This window comes from Felis catus, chromosome F2 (genome assembly GCF_018350175.1).
Source record: "Felis catus isolate Fca126 chromosome F2, F.catus_Fca126_mat1.0, whole genome shotgun sequence".
NCBI lineage: Eukaryota > Metazoa > Chordata > Mammalia > Carnivora > Felidae > Felis > Felis catus.
In genome coordinates, this window is record NC_058385.1 from 37026320 (window position 1) to 37045657 (window position 19338).

At 38.2% G+C, this 19338-nt stretch overlaps 1 protein-coding gene across 6 annotated transcripts in view; it reads right to left on the reverse strand.

Moving 5' to 3' along the window:
* Positions 1–19338, reverse strand: part of LOC111558514 (intraflagellar transport protein 74-like) — a 215732-nt gene that overhangs the window by 190763 nt on the left and 5631 nt on the right. The window contains exons 3-4 of one of the 6 annotated variants that reach the window (XM_023248300.2): positions 10201–10264; positions 9825–9870 (exon numbers count right to left, since the gene is read on the reverse strand). The exons of 4 other annotated variants lie outside the window; for them this stretch is intronic. In XM_023248300.2, the coding sequence (XP_023104068.1) occupies positions 10230–10264 (35 nt within the window). In that variant the 3' untranslated portion in view covers positions 9825–9870; positions 10201–10229. Of the gene's footprint in view, positions 1–9824; positions 9871–10200; positions 10314–19338 lie in introns of those variants that run through there. One more of the 6 variants, XM_045049503.1, reaches the window with a different exon arrangement.

The following is a 19338-nucleotide window of genomic DNA, read 5'->3' on the forward strand; positions in this document are numbered from 1 at the left end:
GCAAATAATGCATACTTAACGAATAAGGAAAAGACCCAAGACATTAAGACCTAAGATCACAGTAGATGCAAGTAAATTAAAAAGTTAAAAATTTTTAAAAGATGAAAGTGAAAGAAAATAGTACTGCTTTACAACAAAATAGCAGGTGTATTTAGTAAGGATACCTAAAGGGTATGCACATTCATTTGTTTTATCTTGTCCTACTTTATTCTTCCATATTCTTTATTCTTTAATATTCTTTATTCTTTATTCTTTAATATTCTTTAATTCTTTAATTCTTTAATTCTTTAATTCTTTAATATTCTACTTTATTCTTTAATATTCTTAAAATATTTGCCTGGCAAATATTTTAAACAGTTAAATACACATACTATGTATGTTTCATGTTCAGAGAAAAATATATTGATATTGATTGGGTAATTACTGATATTAATGTAAAATGCTACCAATGGCTATCTTGTAGGAGGTAGAAGGAGTGATACTTTGAGAATTGGGGAGGGCTTTGGTTTATTCACATCTGTTGAATTTGTATGTACAAATATGACTTTTTATTGGAAGGAAACCTCCACTCCCTAGCTTCATGTATTTAAGTAAATACACTATACTAAAATTCCTTGCATCTCTCCCTCTCTGGCAGGCTCCTTCCTAAGTATTATCAGATAGGTGAATTAGAACAAGACACTGAGACAGTTCTCGGGCCCTTTCTCAATCTTTTCAGAGCTGGTCTGTCAACCAGAAGCATGTATTTCTTTATTGTCTCTGCTGCCTGTGGCACCCTGCTTTACACCCATTCCCCCACAAACAGAAGAAAAAAACATACGGGAGAGCAAGGATTTTGCCTGTCTTATTCACCTCTGTGTCTCCAGCATCTAGAACACCGTCAGCACTCACAGAGTGCACACTAAATAAATACTTTTTTGACTAGGTCAGTAAATTCCTCTACTCTTTACTATGCGGTGAATTGCCTGCCCTGCGAGAGAGGCTGGCAACTGTCCAGCAGTGCTGAAGACGAGCCCACTCACCGAATTCAGAGATGAACTTGAAAAGTCCACTACGGCTGCACCAAGCCTTGTGTTTGTGTTCAATCCCTTGCTGCTTAGCACGACAGTTGCCATGTGATACCTACTTGCTGACCACTGAGCTCAACTCTTACTTGACTCCAAGTTCAAGAGGAGAGGAAAGATATTGTTTGGTGGGTATACTCAAATCACAATACTTTTATCATGAAAACTTTTGCTTTGAAATGGACTTAATTAGGGAGCTATATTACTTTTTAAAAGCAATGTCAACTACACTGTGTGCTTCTACAACTCTCTAACATGCATGAGTAAAGAGCCTGCGTCCAATAAGCAAATATACACGTCACTAAATGCACTGTGGAAAGGGGGCCCATGAGGAATGAGAGCACCACCCCTTCTCACTTACCCCTCCAGGCTCAGAGTATCCGTGGTCCAATACAACATCCTGACCCTGAGACAGCAGGTGTGAAAGGATACTGGGTTAATGGAAAGGAACACTAAGCTCCACCTAAAAGGCCAACATACTTTTGCTTTTTCTGTGTTCTCACAAAGCCAATGACTCTCCAGCATATTTCAGAGGATCAGAGACCTCCACATGTATCTTTGTAAGGCCACTTGTCCAATCTGGAACTACCCACTAAGGACCAATGGGGCAGAGTTGAGCTTCTCTAGGCTTTTACAAATGCCTCCTAAACTGGATTGCAGAAGTCTGGGGTCAGCTGCTGTAAATACATGCTTATCAATTAATAACCAGCTCTACACAATGCCTTGCAAAACTACAGCTGCTAAGTGGCCACACATACACATATTTATTTGTTTAGGCTACTGCTGACCTCGAAGATTGTTCATAGACTTAAAAAGACAGAGAGGGTAGGGCACAGACACTTTTGAGGACGGTTTGGAAGTTTCTTACAAAACTAAATATACGCTTACCATATGATCCAGCAATCGAGCTCCTTGATATTTACCCAAAGGAGCTGAAACGTTTTGTCTACACAAAAATCTGCACATGGATTTTTATAGCAGTTTTACTCACAATTTCCAACATTTGAAAGCAATCAAGATGTCCTTCAGTAGGTGAATGGATAAAAAAACAAAAAACAAAAACAAAAAACTGCGGTACATCCAGGCAATAGAATATTATTCAGCTAAAAGGAAATGAACTATAAAGCCATGAAAAGACATGGAGGAAACTATAATTCATATTATTAAGTAAAAGAAGGTAATCTAAAATTACATATTATATGATTCCAACTGTATTATTTCTGGAAAAGGCAAAACTATGGAGACAGTAAAAGATCAGTGGTTACCATGGTGGGGATCATGGGTGGGAGTGAGAAGAACGGATGACTTTTTGTAATGTTTATTTATATTTGAGAGAGAGAGAGAGAGAGAGAGAGAGAGAGAGAGAGAGCGCTCAAGCAGGGGAGGGGCAGAGAGAGAGAGAGAGAGAGAGAGATGGAGACAGAAATTGAAGCAGGCTCCAGATTCTAAGCTGTCAGCACAGAGCCCTATGTGGGGCTCGAATTCATGAGCCATGTAGCACAGAGCAGTGAAACTATTTAGAGCAGTGAAACTATTCTGCAGGATACTATAAACGGTGGATATATGCCATAATATATTTGTCCAAACCTATAGAATGTACACCACCAAGAATGAACTTCAATGTATGGATTCTGCGTGATTATGTACATTTATCAGTTGTAATGAATGTACCACTCTGGTGAGGGATACTGATAATGGGTGAGATTATGCATGTGTTGGGGCAGAGATATTTGGGAAATCTCTGTACCTTTCCCTTAATTTTGCTATGAACCTGAAATTGCTCTAAAAATTAAGTCAAGAAATGAAGGAAGGAAGGAAGGAAGGAAGGAAGGAAGGAAGGAAGGAAGGAAGGAAGGAAGGAAGGAAGGAAGGAAGGTCATATTCTTCAAGAAAATAATAAGTGAAAGAGAGGTACATTCCTGTCAGGGAATTATTGGCACTATTTTCCCTTCTACTTAGTGTTCTAAGGCAGCAGGGCCATATATTGCAAAAAACATTCAAACCAACAGAAATGTCAAGACGAGAGAACGGATGTGCTGAAATAGGGCAGGGGTGCTAAATATACCTCCTTCCTTTCCCTGCTGGTTTCAGACACTTCTGTCTTCTTGCCAGATCTTAGCACACAGGTTGGATGCATACCCTTCCCAAATCTTAAAGCCTAGAAATACATCTTCCAACAAAATCTTAACTCGCAACAAAATAACTACAGTCAAGCAAGTTGGAAGTGGCATAGAATGCATTTCAAGTTGGATATTGGCTGAACATTAAAATCAATAGTTTAAAGGCCCAGAATAATTTTTATCAGTTAAGACTTGGCTATAACTTGAGAGTCATTAACTTATTAAATTCTTAACATTTCAGAGACTATAAAAGCAATACAGCCTGGCTATATATTTCAATTAGCATTCAGAGCACTTACCACCACATAGGGTCAAAACATTTTTAAGAGATTGATAAAATGCCTGTGTTGCCTGCTAGAGCAGAGGAGGAAACAAAGCAAGGGGGGAAAAAAGACAAAAACAAAACTGCAAAACAAAACCAGAACTCCAATCACTTGCTATGCTTCTAGATAACAGACCTCCCTCAAGATTCTTGTAGAATTCTTAGTTGATCTGAGTCCCTTGATAATATGGTGCCCCTACAGAAAAGGTTTAAGTGAGACATCTGTTTGTTCTATATATGCCACTGAATGCCTTCCACATATTCTCTCTTGAAACTCAGAGAACAAGTCACAGAGTCTCTCTCAGGGACAAGACTGCCAACTAGGCCAACTTCCTGAGGAGACGTTTATTTTTAACTTGATGGAAACATTGTAAAGGGAGACTTATTTTGTTGTTTTTATTTGTTTGTTTTGAGGAGACACCTAAGATAGCGAGAAATTGCCTTAGAATTCAAAGTCAAGGCTAGACTTTGTCAGATAGAACAGGAATCTGCCCAGTTCTCTGCTTACTCGCTGTCTAGCATGGGGAAGTAAGATTAACCCAACACGATTTAGTAAGGCATTGTTCTAAGTGTTTTGCTTGGATTAACCCACCTAACCCTCAAAAAGATCTCATGAGATGGGACCCTATAAGATGAAGTAACAGAAAGAATAAGTAACATGCTTAAGATCAGCATCACAGAGGTGACAAAATAAAGAATGGAGATTAAACCCAGGTAGCCCTGTGGCTAGAGACTATACTCTCAACCACTTCATTGGTGGTTTTTAAAATTTTTAAATATATCCTACTACAAGAAATATTTTTACTATAACCCACAGAAAGTAAGAAATATGTTCTATAATACAAGCCAGTACATGCACATACATATGTGTGTATTAGATATATAAATATATATATAACCATTCTTTTATGAAAACCATTTTCATATTTTATGAAACGATTCTTACTCTTACTTCATGTGATGCATTGATATTTTCTACTGTATTTTATTTTTTAGAGCTGCTGATCACTCGCCACCAAACCAATTTCAGGATCCACTGCGTGTCATAACCTGAAGTTTGAAAAACAAGGCACTACCTTTTTTTTACAACCATAGGAATTTTGTGAGGATTACATAGGCACATGTGTGCAGAACATTTAGCACAAGGCCTAGTACATACTGTATGCTCGACACATGGTAGTAATTTTTATTGAACTTGTAAGCTAGCTGTAATTCTAGGAGGCAAAGACACTGAGGGGAAAACCATGACTGGGCTTCAGTGAGTATCTATCCCTGGCAGTGAGATAGGGAATTTCCCCAGTATTTTTAACTTGCTCTGTAATGGAAGTCCACATTGGCAAGAGAGCTGACTGGTGGCCAACCCTGGGTTTCCTCTTCTCCACTAGAAAGGGTAATTTACATTTTGCTATGCCTCTCTGCTAGAACCCGCAGTAAACCTAAGTCACTGATCTATGTTTACATCCAGCACTATTCTGGACACTAGGGGCTGCACAAAATTGGTCTTCGTAAAGGAGTCTAGCTGAGAAGATGCATTCACTTCCTACTGATGCTTTATAAATTACCACGTAGTGGCTGAAAGCAACACAATTTGATAACCTTCCAGTTCTAGAGGTCAGAAATCTGAACTGGGTCTCACCATGCTGAAAACAAGGTGTTGACAGGGCTATTCGTCTCTGGAGTCTCCAGGGGAGAATCTATTTCCATACATTTTCTAGCTCCTTTTTAGAGGCTATTTATATTCCTTGGCTCCTAGCCCCTGGCCCCCTACACCACCTTAAAGCCTGCAACAGCAGGCTAAAACTTCACATCAAACCACTCTGACTTTGACAATGACTTGTTGTCTCATCTCCTTCTCTGAATCTTCTGCCTTCTTCCACCTTTTAAGGACCCTAGCGATTGATTACATTGGATCCACCTAAATAATCCAGAATAATCTCTCTATTGCCATGCAAGGTAAACTTCAGAGGTTCTGGAGATTAGGATGTGGACATTTGGAGGAGTAGGAGGGGCAAGTACTGCCTCACTTGGGAGACAAACTACCTACAGCAAGATATAACAACAACATAATGACACATAATGTTTATTGAGCATTTACTAGGCATTGTGCTGAGTGCTTGACTTGTCTTGGCTCATTTCCTTGTAGAGAAACCAAGACTCCAAGAGATAATACAAATTGACTCAATTCGTACAGATAATGTCAAACTCTGACTGACTTCAAACACCATGCTATTAACCCCTTCCCTACATATAACTAAATATTAAATATGTATATGTTTAGTGGTTAGCAACCTCTCCCCATCATGAACTCTTTTTACTCTTTTTCCCCCCAGGGACCTTATTTTGGAAGATTTTGTATATTAAATGTTTTCTTCATTAATCAAAGACAATTGATGTTACTTGTAACATCTGGTAGCTCTGAGCTAATCTCTTTGCCTCTTTTTGGATTCATATAGTTCCAGACAAAATAATGCAACACAGCATTTGTTTAATATGTTTTGGCATCATTTTGGAATACTGAAGATGGGAACTCAAATAACCCTCTTTGTAGATGCCTAGGAGTTCAGAGAAGAAGGAAATCAATGGGGATGAAGAGCTGCCAGAAGAAATGGGGTCTGACTTAAGTCTCCAAGAAGCAGAAATTTCACAGACAGAGAACGGAGAATATGAATGATACCTAGGAAACGGGGAAAAGTCCATTGAAAGATGAGATGTAGGCAGCTTGTTAGGGCGAACTGGAAAAAGAGACTAAAGGAGAATGTATAAAGCACCGATGCTTTGAAAGACATGTAAATAAGGAAAAATTTAACCAGGCAGGAAAATGCAGAGGCTGAAAAGCTTCTGAGCAGTAGCAATTCCTGGGCTTAGAGAGGTTAATCAGTTAGAACAAAGAACAAGAAAGAAGGAATTAAGAAACTGGCAATTGTATTTTAATTTACCTTTCAGGAGGGATATTGGATGGCTGGAAGGCATGGAAGGGGGCGGGGACTAAGTTTTCATATATCCCCTTTTGATTCTTCTAAATTTGTATGTAATACACAAGTATTAGCTAGCAAAACACACACACACACACATATATGTACACACACATACAATATGTGTATAATCTATATCTGAAATGTATTGATATGGGTATATAAGAGCATCTTTACAGACTCAAAGTGCTATACAGTAAAACCAGGTTTCTACTCTCAGTACACTTAAGAGCTCAGGATAAACCACTTGTCATTCTGCCCCTCCCTGCCCCTGAGTAAAACTACTTCAGGAATTTTCTCATTGGCTTAAAAAATTGCTCCTTGTTTTTTTGTTTTTGTTTTTGTTCTTGTTTTTTAGGGTTTTTTTTGTTTGTTTACCAACCTCATTCTAAGCACTAACTCAGGGTTGGGCTAGTGCCCAGGTATTTTGCATTACTTTTACATGTTTGCCCAACATGCATGAGAACCTACTTCAGAACTGACTCAGAAATCTCACAGGATCATGTCATTTACCCCCACGATCCATGATCAGTAACAAAGTCATAAGGTCTACACATTCTGACCTGCCTCAAAGATAGTGCCTGCCAGCTGGCCTCATGCTCACACCTTAGGCTCCACTTCATCAACAGTGGATTGGCATCAATGCTTGTCTATTAAATTACTATGCAATTTAGGGGTACCTGGATGGCTTGCTCAGTCAGTTAAGGGTCCTAGTTCAGCTCAGGTCATGATCTCACGGCTTGTGGGTTTGAGCCCCACATCAGGCTCTGTGCTGACAGCTGAGAGCCTGGAGCCTGCTTTGGATTGTGTCTCCCTCCCTCTCTGCCCCTTCCCTGCTTGTGCTCTTGTCTCTATCTCTCTCAAAAATAAAAATACTGAGAACAAACTGAGGGTTGATGGGGGGTGGGAGGGAGGGGAGGGTGGGTGATGGGTATTGAGGAGGGCACCTTTTGGGATGAGCACTGGGTGTTGTATGGAAACCAATTTGACAATAAATTTCATATATTGAAAAAAATAAAAATAAACATTAAATAACTAAATAAATTACTTGGCAATTGAAAGGAATTTTTTTTATCGCATAGATCAACAGGTACCCTACTGTGATCTTGTTTTAAAGAGCTAATGAAATAACTCCACCACTGTTTTTGTGGGAAGATATCGAACCTTTGCACTTTATGAATAATCCATGCTTTCTTGGAGTATTGGAAGGCTCAATAGTCAAAGCAAGCACCCTATGACGCTGAGGCAGCCAACCTGCCGCATTAGTGCTACAAGCAGTAACTAAGGCATCTGAAGGCTTTGTAATGAACACTTTAAATGTTTGGGGACTTAGGCAAAGAGTTGCATTAAAAAACAATTCCTTAATCAGGTTGTGACTTACCTGCATTCAAAGCCATTGTATTAAACTCTTGCTAAGAGCTTAGATATTACACAGGAGATTGTATAAACAAAAGACTTACAGCAGGCATAGGAGAGGTAATAAACCAAAATTGACTGGCACAGCTAGATCCCAAAGCCAGTTGGGTTACTCTCTGCACATTTTACCAACTTTCATCTGTAAGAGTACATGCTTTATTGTGTGAATGAAAGTGTTACATCAATTACCTAATCCCCCTGCCTTATGTTAGTCAGTGCAGAAACCTTTATTGAGGTCCCCACAGGAGAGAAATTTTAGAAACTATGTTAACAGGAAAAGATACAAGGGTGAATAATTGCTAAGGCTCTAAGAACTGTTGTCTCTTCTCTTGGGACTCCTTGAAGGCAGGAAATACTGTGTTTTTCTATATGTGCCTAGCACAGTGCTTGCCTTCAAATGACACTAAACTAGAATAAAAAGAACTATTCTAGAACTAGAATAAAGAAAATCTTAAAGCAGAGGCATGATTCAAAACTAAAGTAAATGTGTCACAATTCAGGAAGCACTTCCACATCTCTTATCTCATTCACTCCTCTCCTAACCCTTATGAATGAGGACAGCAAGTTCAGTAAGGACAGGCAATATGGATACTAAAATAGAGACTGAGCTTGAAATTGAGCACAATACTATTAACATGTTTTTATATGTGTGATTAAGGTCACACACACATTATACAGAATTAGAGCCCGTGACCATCCACCCATATATATAGATATTACAAACTCATATTATGGAACTCAACTCTTAAAACATTTTATTGTCCCAGAGTATAGTAGAGTACCGATTTGACTCACTATGGTTTTTGCTCCCTTGCATCCTGCAGGCCTATGAGTGGTCCTGAAAGGCATGGTTTTCACTCTTGGACTTTGCAGTCCTCTCTTAATGTACCAAAAAGTTTCTGGGAACAGCTTTTCTCCTATCTATAATAACAAAAAATGGTTCCTTCCTTTGAACTGCACCTTCAGATCACCTCTTGACATGTTTTCCCAATCACTTATACTCCACAAAATAATAGTGATTCAATTTGTCATTCATTACCTATCTAGCAACCTCCATGTTTTAGCTTGAATATTACTGAATCTCCTTAAGTATTTCTTTTTTTTTTAAGTTTTTAAATGTTTATTTATTTTTGAGAGAGAGGGGGAGATAGAGAATGAGCAGGGGAGGGGCAGAGAAAGAGGGAGACACAGAATCCCAAGCAGGCTCCAGGCTCTGAGCTGTCAGCACAGAGTCTGACATGCGGCTCAAACCCACAAACCACGAGATCATGACCTGAGCCGAAGTCAGACGTTTAACTGACTGAGCCACCCAGGCGCCCCTACGTTAAATAACTAACGTAATCTCAGGCATTTAGTTTCAGATGCACCATTTGAGTACTCACTAAGTAGAAATATACACAATGCATTTATTCTATAGAATTCATCAACTAATCACAAAGAAAATACGAAGACAGATGCAAGGCCTCCTGGGTGCCTCAGTCAGTTGAGTATGGGGACTCTTGATTTCAGCTCAGGTCATGATCCCAGGCTCAGTTGAGATCAAGCTGAGCTGCATTGGGCTCCCCACTGGGCATGGAGCCTGCTTAGGATTCTCTCTCTCCCTCTGCCTCTGCCCCTCCCTCACATGCACTCTCGCTCTCATGCTCTCTCTCAAAAAAGAAATAATAAAATAAAATAAAATAAAATAAAATAAAATAAAGATGGAAATTTATGATATTTAGCTCTTTTTTATGTTTATGTCCTTGTTTTACTGTAGCTCTAAGATATTTATCAAAGACTTAATTAATAAGAGCTCTCTGGGGCGCCTGGGTGGTGCAGTCGGTTAAGCGTCCGACTTCAGCCAGGTCACGATCTCGCGGTCCGGGAGTTCGAGCCCCGCGTCAGGCTCTGGGCTGATGGCTCGGAGCCTGGAGCCTGTTTCCGATTCTGTCTCCCTCTCTCTCTCTGCCCCTCTCCCGTTCATGCTGTGTCTCTCTCTGTCTCAAAAATAAATAAATGTTAAAAAAAATAAAAATAAAAATAAAAAAAATAAGAGCTCTCTGATGCAATGAACTTGAATTAGACTATCTGTGTTACTCCCAGCTCTATCACCTTCTACTTGTAATACTTGAGGTCAGGAACTCTACTCTAAGGCTCAGTTTTTCCATCTTTAAGTTGGGAATTATTGAGTAAAACACTTATCACCCCTACCCCTATTCCAGTATTTCCTTCTAGGAGAAGAGTTCTTTCATTGGAATCACATACCTGGCCTCTTGCCACACCATTTATTCCCAGTACTGCTTCCTAGGGCAATAAGAGTATCTTACCTGACTGGTGAGTTTAGGAACATAGGTGCTCATCTCCTTTCTTCCTTTTCTCTTTGGAATCTTCCTGCATTCAGAGAGAATAGATTCTGCCTTACTCCTGTGTGTAACACTGCCTAAAAAGAGGACAGGCCTCAGTTTGTTCTTCCTATGATTAAGTGGGTACAAGATTAGCAAATCCACTTGCCCAATATCTCTAAATCATGTTCTCCAAATTTAGTAAAAGTAGGCAATTTGGCCTCCATCCCCACTGCTCTTTTACTTGGTTCTCAGTTGGCCTTGAACTTTGAGTAAAGAATATCATTTATTAGCCCCATCATAACTCAATAGGGATAACGGTTAGAACATAAGATTGTCTTAATGATATTGTATTTTATAGAATGTAAGACATTTTTAATGTATAAGTAGGCAGTACTGAAATTTTAATACTTCTTTTATCTATTTATTTCATAGTAAATTTTTAAGATTCATTTATTCATTCAATGAGATGACAGAGTTTTGACTAAATCTGCTGGGAGGAATAAGCTTAAGTCAATATCTAATTATGCTTAAAGTAAATTATCTTCCATCCAATGTGTTCAGCTGTACATGGTTTATTTTTTTTTATTTTTTTTTTAACGTTTATTTATTTTTGAGACAGAGCATGAACGGGGGAGGGTCAGAGAGAGGGAGACACAGAATCTGAAACAGGCTCCAGGCTCTGAGCTGTCAGCACAGAGCCTGACGCGGGGCTCGAACTCACGGACCGCGAGATCATGACCTGAGCCAAAGTCGGCCACTTAACCGACTGAGCCACCCAGGCGCCCCACATGGTTTATTTTTTTAATAGTTAATAAAATTTAATTTTCTAAGTAGGTGACAGAAAATACTACTGCACTGGATACAGTCTAGAGTTTAGATAATTATTGGAATACTGGCTGCAAAGATTTTTTTTAAAATCTGGTACTTTTTTCATAACTTTACCTCCGCCAACTACAAGGATTTTTAAATGTGAACTTATAACTTTGAATAGACAAAAGCCTGAAATGAGCACATCAGATAATTCTGCATGCTTTTAACCAAAGAATTGCAGCCTTTGACTGGCTATAACAACATCTTTCCACAGCTTAAAGTGATAGTAGGTGAGTTATTATCATGTTCATTCATTGTCCTAAGCACTGGTAAACAAAACAGACATGGCCCTTGTCTTCACAGAGCTCACATTTGAAACAAGAACACGACCACATACTATACTTGTGGTGAGCGCAGAATAATGTATAAAGAAGTGGAATCACTATGTTGTACATCCAAAACTAATGTAACATGGTGTGTCCACTATAAGCAAATAAAAAAATTATTTTAAAAAAGAGCATGGCTACATAGTTTTCAAATCACTTTTCAATTTTTCACAAACCAGGCTTAATAGTCATCTTACAAAGTTGCTAATTCCCACTTAAACTAAAACCGGCTAGGTTCTAAACGCTTCATTTTGAAAAGGGAAACAAATATTTATTGGATACGACCTTATACACATAATCCTGATTTGATTCTTGTAACACCTTTAAGAAAGGTTCATTGAAATCACATGTTGCCAAAGAGGTCCTGCACACTGGTCAATGAGGAAGAAGAATTTTAACTCAAAGCCATCGGATTCCAAAAGCCCTTCTTTTTTCCTGCTAAAATGAATCAGTTAATGTCAATTATATCCCAAGTCAGAGTTGTTATTATAACGAGAAAGATTTTTTTTTATTTTTTTAACTTTTAATGTTTATTTATTTTTGAGAGAGACAGAGACAGAATGCGAGTGAGTTGGGGCATAGAGAGGGAGCCACAGAATCTGAAGCAGGCTCCAGGCTCCGAGCTGTCAGCCTCGGAGCTGAACTCACAAGCTACGAGATCATGACCTGAGCCGAAGTCAGATGCTCAACCGACTGAGTCACCCAGGCGCCCCGAGAAAGATTTTTAAAGGATAAAAATGGTGACCATAAAGACTTCAGTCATCAGCTTTGTAGGAAACTATGTAGGGAGCCTATTTATCTCTTGGTGTCCCTTATCATATACCAAAGATCCATTCACATCATCGACACTCAATAAATGTTGGATTAAATTGTTAATACGTAAAAAGAAAAAGCAAATTATACTCAATAGAATTGGTTCCATAAATTCTACGTTATTCCTAACAGTAAGCTATTATTAAAGAGATACACCGACATTTTTATAATTGTTAGACTGAACTGTTTTAAAAGATATTCTTGGTCACATATAAAATAACTCTTCATATAATAGTGTGTTGAGCTTTACCAAATCATTCACACTCCATCTCTCAGTAGTCTAGTACCACTTTGTGAGAGCAGTTGAATAGATTCAGGATACAGCAATATAATTTTCTTGATTCAGATCCAGGCTGTGCCACTTAAGTAATTAACATCTCTGTACCTCAGTTTCCACATCTTTAAAATGAGAATAACAACGGCATCTAATGCCTACAATGCTGTATTAAATGAGTTATTATATATAAATTATTTGGAAAAGTTCCTGACACATAGCAAACATTAAATAAGTGTTCTGTTATGGCTGTTGTTCTTGTTTTAGAAATTTGGCACCTGATGTCTACATCCCCATAATCCACAAAGGATTTGAAAGATGAGATTGTGGAGATCATGGCCAAAGTCTCTTCTTCAGGAGTTCTGGAGCACCAACACCATAGACAAGACACTAGAGAAGTCACAGGAGTCAGCTCTCTGACTGAAATGCTGATAGTGAGGACTCCTGGCTGGGTATAACTGCTGTATGAACTTATCAAGGTTCTCTGGCCAAAGACCACCACGACCACATCTGCAGTTCTAGAAAGCTGGGTATATTGACTCATTGCAAGGAGAAAGAAATGTGTGTCATGGGGAACCATAGGACATCTCAGTAAAAAGATGTTAGGAAAAAACATTATAGAGTTTGGCCTTGTGTTAGGTGATTTGTTGGGGTGGGGGGGGCGGTATTCAGGAAAACAGGCATCTTCCTCACCTTGGATGCTGTCTGCAAGTGGGGGCTATGGTCTGATTGAGTATCTCAATAATTCTTATCCACGAGAGGAATGAAGTTGAGCTAAAGTAATTAGTAAAAAAAGCAGTGGTCACTCATTATTAACCAGGAAAAGAGGATGTTTACTCTCTTTTGTGGTTTGGACGATGTTCTTATGTCTGTTTAGACATAATCATGAAGTGGTCCTATGTTGGTCTTGCTCCACTGAGTCACAAAGCAGTGTTGTCTGAGGTTGATCTTTAGTGAAAGTGCTTATACTCAACACGAGAACTTTACAGGTTCACTGTGAGTGCCAGGCCAGCTCCCAGTAATAGGGGCTGCCTTTCTCTTTCTCAAAAGAGAGGAGAATGTTTTGCTTGAAGGGCAGAGCTGGCCAGGAAAAGAACAACTATTACTGTTATTATTTACACGTATTGACAGGTTTGTAGTTTATAAAGTCCTTTTATATTCATTGTATAACTTGAGCCTCTCAGAACAATCCTGGGAGATAAGTAGAACCCGGGCCCCTATGCTGCACAACTCCAGGGGGCCCATTCATAATATATTCCATTGACTGGTACCTCTCCAATGTGAAGTGTCCCCTAGAGTTGTGTAATATGAATACATCTGCCCTATTCCTTTTTGCAATTATGAAAACTGAGTCAGAGAAACTTCTTGAGTGTTCTCTATTTCCCAATAAACCCTAGAGTTCTCTCTGGCAACCTGTTCAGCTGCTGTTATTAGATCCTTGATTCAGTCATAGTTTCCATTTCCTCACAATTTCTTCAGCCTGCTCTGTTACAACCTAAACTACACTGCCTACTAAATAGGAAAAGTTCTGCCTTCTGCCCTCTTCCTCTACAACTTTGTGCCTACCCAAAACAGGATGCTAGAAAGTTTACTGAACTTACAACCAACCTCTTTCACAGTCACTTCCTAGAGGGGGAAAAAAAAGTGTGTGTGTGTGTGTTGCCTAAAGAGTTAATATATCATAGTATACATTGCTTACAATATCAGAATGGCAGATGGAAAACATGATTTTGAGTTCTGAAGAAATTTTAAAAAGCAGAATATCCTGTTAAATTCAGGGGCTGGAATTTTTGAATGCAAACTGAACTGCTAAAAACATATCTTTCCACACTTCTGAAAACCAGACAAGGAAAATGTCAAAGGAAAATGGAATTTCCCATGAAATGTCCATTTATAGTGAATTTTTGTCCAGCATTGTATTTCTGCAGCTGGGAATTTCCCTCTTGCTATTAAAGTTCTCTCCTGAGACATTATATAAAGTGAAACTGAAAATAGAATATTCTACTGACATATCAAGCAGTTCTCGGAAAGACTACGGGCCCTGATTCAGATTTGTTGAGGAAATCCTGTCACAGTAACTCGCAAGCCCTGTGACTCTGGGCAGTTCATCTAACCTCTCTTTCATTAAGTTACCAGGCATGCTTCTCTCCTCTATGACCTGAGAGTACCCTGGACTTCCCTATGAGAACATTTATCACACTCTATGTTCAGGTTTCTGTCCCACTTAGGACACTAGAAGCATCTAGAGGGTAGGGACCATATGTACTTTTTTACCCTTGTACTTCCAGGGTTATGGCACATAAAATATTTGTAAAATGTATTTGTTGCCTTAGGGGAAATGAACTGGAGACCTGGAGAATCAGGAAGGTTTACTTTTCTTTTACATACCTCTTTATAAATTTTGAATATTTTACTATGCCGACTTGGTACACGTATTTATTTTTAACGAAAAATAATATTTACATGAAAAGAAAAAAGGGAGAAAATATTTCTTGCCAACAAATAGTTGGTAAAGGAATAGTAGCCACTCAGTACTGTTCAGTTGCCTTTCTTGTTTAAGCATGGGATCAAAGTCGGTGATTTAGGCAAATTATTTTCTCTATATTTTTCTACATAATAAACCATATGTATAAATTGAGGACTAAAATGTAAATTTACATGGATGAAATTTTTATTTTATTATGAAAAAGTGACAGACCAGCCAGTTCTATCTTAAATTCAGAACATTCCAGTTTGAGGTTAGGTGCAGGAGGACAGTGAGGGGAAAGATGAATTGCATCTTTTGCCTAGTGCTCCAGTCAGCTAATCAGAGCCTTGAAAGTATAGTATGACTTTTCCTTCTTTGCCACTGTTCTTTGTATATTTGGCTTCTATCAGTGCACCTTATGGAACAAGATAGCTGAGGCATGATATAGCTACTCTTGAGTCTCTTTTCCAAATACTATGAAATAGCACCAAAATCCCTAACTCCACCCACTAGCAATTTGCACTTTTTAGTAACCAATTTTCCCTGCATGGAATACTTCCAAAGATTTCCGTCGCTGATCATCTTACTCTGAATGACCACAATAAACCCTTTAGTCTTTCTAAAGGGCTTCTGTTTCTTTAGCCATACATATAAGATCATACTGATGTCAAAAGATTTGAGTCCGAATTTATACACTAATTGAATATTTTCTGCCAAGTCATGCTTTATATTTTCACTTTTAAAAACATAACGATAAAATAAAATCAAGTCTTAACAACATGATCTGTTTCAGTGAACAAATAAAACAAGCAATTTTCCCAGGTTATAATCTAGAATGTAAAAGATACTTTCTGTAGAGCATGATCTAGAGGTTTGTGGGTTTGAGCCCTGCATTGGACTCTGAGCTGGTAGTGCAGAGCCTGCTCTGGATTTTTCTCTCTCTCCATCTCTGCCCCTTCTCCACTTCCACACTCTCTCCTCCCCTCTCTCAAAATAAATAAATATGCTTAAAATAAGATATTTTCTATATAGTAATTTATCTGGTTAATTAATAAAGAGAGGTCTCTAGTAGTTATCTCTAGATTCTGAACTTGTTTTGCTCTGGTCTACGTTTTTGTTGAATTAAAAACACAGAAGGGAATGAACATAGCATCTACTGAAGATATGCCATATACTAACCGTTTTGCATACATTATCATACTTCATATTTAAAAAATTTGTTACAGCAATAATTTCACAAAGGGAGAGAATAAGGCTTAAAGAATTTAAACAGGCTACCCAAAGTTACACAGTTCATAAATAAAGAAGCAGAGATCTGAGTCAGATATGTATAATTCCAAACATCACATTTCCTGGAAAAGATTGCCAATATGGCAAAGTACACATTTAAGAGAATCATGGAAGGGTAGAAGAACTGACCTACAAAGATATGGTAAAACAATATGATTAAACTCAAAAATTGAACATGGGTCTACAAATGAGATATTACTATACACTTATTAGATAGCCAAAATAAAAAAAATAGAGAAAATACAAAATGCTGGTAAGGATGAAGAAAAATGGAGTCTCTCCTATAGCACTGGTGTGAATGTTAAATGGCATAGTCACTTGAAAAGTAGTGTGGCAGTTTCTTTAAAAAAACTCAGAAACAAAAATGTATATCCAAACAAGAACCAGTATGTAATAATTCATAGCAGCTTTATTTGTAATAGCTAAAACCTGGAAAAGTGAAAATGTCCTTCAATAGGTGAATGGTTAAAGAACTTTGGTATACCTGTACCATGGAATACTGTTCAGCAATAAAAAATAATCAACTACTGATACAAGAAAAAGTTGGATGGATCTCAAAGGCATTATGCTTAGTGAACAAAGCCAGTCTCAAAATATCACATAGGTATCAATAACATAACATTTGTGAAATGACAAAATTATAGATATGGAAAGCAGATTAGTGGTTACCAGGCTTTAAGGATGGAAGTGTATGGGGAAAGGGAGGCGGGGGTGTGGGGGTGTGGGAGGGAGATCTTTGTGGTAACGGAATAGTTCTGTATTTTGACTGAGGTGGTGGACAGGAATCCATGTATGTGATAAAATGACACAGAGCAACATACACACATTGGATGAATGTTGAATTTCTGGGTTTGATATTACATTGTAATTATGTAAGATGTAATCATTGGGGGAAACTGGGTGAAGGATACTGGGACCACTCTGTATCATCTTTGCCACTCCCTATGGATCTATTTTTATCCCAAATAAAAAAAAAAAAAAGTCTTTAAAAATTGTACCTGTTAGTGTCCTGGGGCTGCCATAACAAAGGACCATAAACTTGGAGGCCCAGACCACAGAAATGTATTGTCTCACAATTCTGGAGGCTAGAAGTCAATATGTTAACAGAGCTGGTTCCTTCTGAGGACTATGAGAAAGAATTTGTTCCAAGACTGTCTTCCTTTGGCATTCCTTGGCTTATATATAGCTTTCTTCCTGTGTCTTCACAATATCTTCACTTTATATATGTCTGTCTGTGTCAAAATTTCCCTGTCTTATAAGGGGTCCTATTGGATTAGAGCCCATCCTAATGGCCTCATCTTAACTGATCAGCTGCAAAGATGCTATTTCCAAATATGGTTACATTCACAGCTACTGGGGGCTAAGACTTCTACATCTTTTGGGGGAATACAATTCAACCCCTAACTCTGTGGTTAAAAGAATCAACTGCACAAATGCAGGAGAGAAAACCTGGCCTAAAGGCAGTTTATATTTAAAAGGAAGCAAAGAAACAAGTTAATAAACAAAAATCTCCAGTTTTAGTTGACCACAGGTCCAACCTAAATTAATAGTTAAATAAGACTGCTTTTAAAAAATAAATATTGTTTTTCATTGGACTAATAGATTCAGATCACAGACAGGCATAGCCACATGCCCCTCTCAGCTATGAAACTTCATATGGAATTTTTTAATCTATATGGATTTTGGAGAATACTGATGAAGTGAAGCAGATTCATAGGAAAACCACCATGAGTCTGAAAACCAAACTGAGGTAAATGAGATACATTAAGATGCCAAAAACTAAAGATGACAAAACTGTTTTCCAAGTATTCATTTTTTTAAATCCCTCATATCACCTTAAAAAGTGGTATCCCTGTGGGGCGCCTGGGTAGCTCAGTCAGTTAAGCCACCAACTTCAGCCCAGGTCATGATCTCATGGTTCTTGAGTTCAGGTTCTGCATCGGGCTCCTTGCTGACATCTCAGAGCATGGAGCCTGCTTCAGCTTCTGTGTCTCCCTCTCTCTCTGCCCCTCCCCAGCCCGCGCTCTGTTCCCTCTCTCTCTCTCTCTCAAAAATGAAAACAAACAACAAAAAACATTAAAAAAAAAGTGGCATCCCATTTGTGTTTGTTTAATGAATGACAAAACTCAAATTGTCTAGGTAGAACAATTAGGGTTATTCAATACAGCATAAACAGCTAATATGAAGACCAGAACTTCGTAAAACTCAATGTTAGAGAATTTTAATAATAGAAACTTATAACTAACAAAAACATCTTGTTCAAAATGTAGTTTATTCCCTACTGCCAGGAAACGCTCAAAAGAAGCCGGACAACTCTTTCCTAGGTGCTGTTTAGAAAGGAGATTGTACTAGTTCAGTGTCTTCCAACTTTTTTCTTTTTTTAAACTTTTCAGCACTTTCACAGAAAGTGAAATGTTAACTTTTTAGGAATTTGTAAAAATCATTTCACTTTTCTCTGACTGCTCAATGATAAAGATGCAAGTTTAGATTGAAAAATGTTTGAGATTGGGGCGCCTGGGTGGCTCAGTTGGTTGAGCCACCAGCTTCGGCTCAGGTCATGATCTCATGGTCTGTGAGTTCGAGCCCCGCGTCAGGCTCTGTGCTCACAGCTCAGAGCCTGGAGCCTGCTTCGGATTCTGTGCCTCCCTCTCTCTCTGCCCCTCCCCCATTAATGCGCGCGCGCGCGCGCGCGCGCGCGCGCTCTCTCTCTCTGTCAAAAATAAATAAACATTAAAAAAAAATTTAAAAAAAAAAAGAAAAATGTTTGAGAAAACTATTATCTATATTAACTATACTTATAGGTTGACTTTAATGTTCTTTATTAATAATTCTAGTGTGAGAAATGCTTACTTTTTTCCAATTGAGATGAAAATTTTGTTTAACTTAGCTTAATTACCAGAAAAAGCATCATCTTCAACAATTTTAAAATTACATGTTCAATTTTAGGATTGAGCACAATTAGAATGCTAAATGAGAAACATGATTATGCTCATTAACTGCAAAAACGTGTATTTTTCTGACTCTTCATAATTACAGACTCCATGTCATTACAGAGTTTATCAGGTTTGTTTTTGAGATTT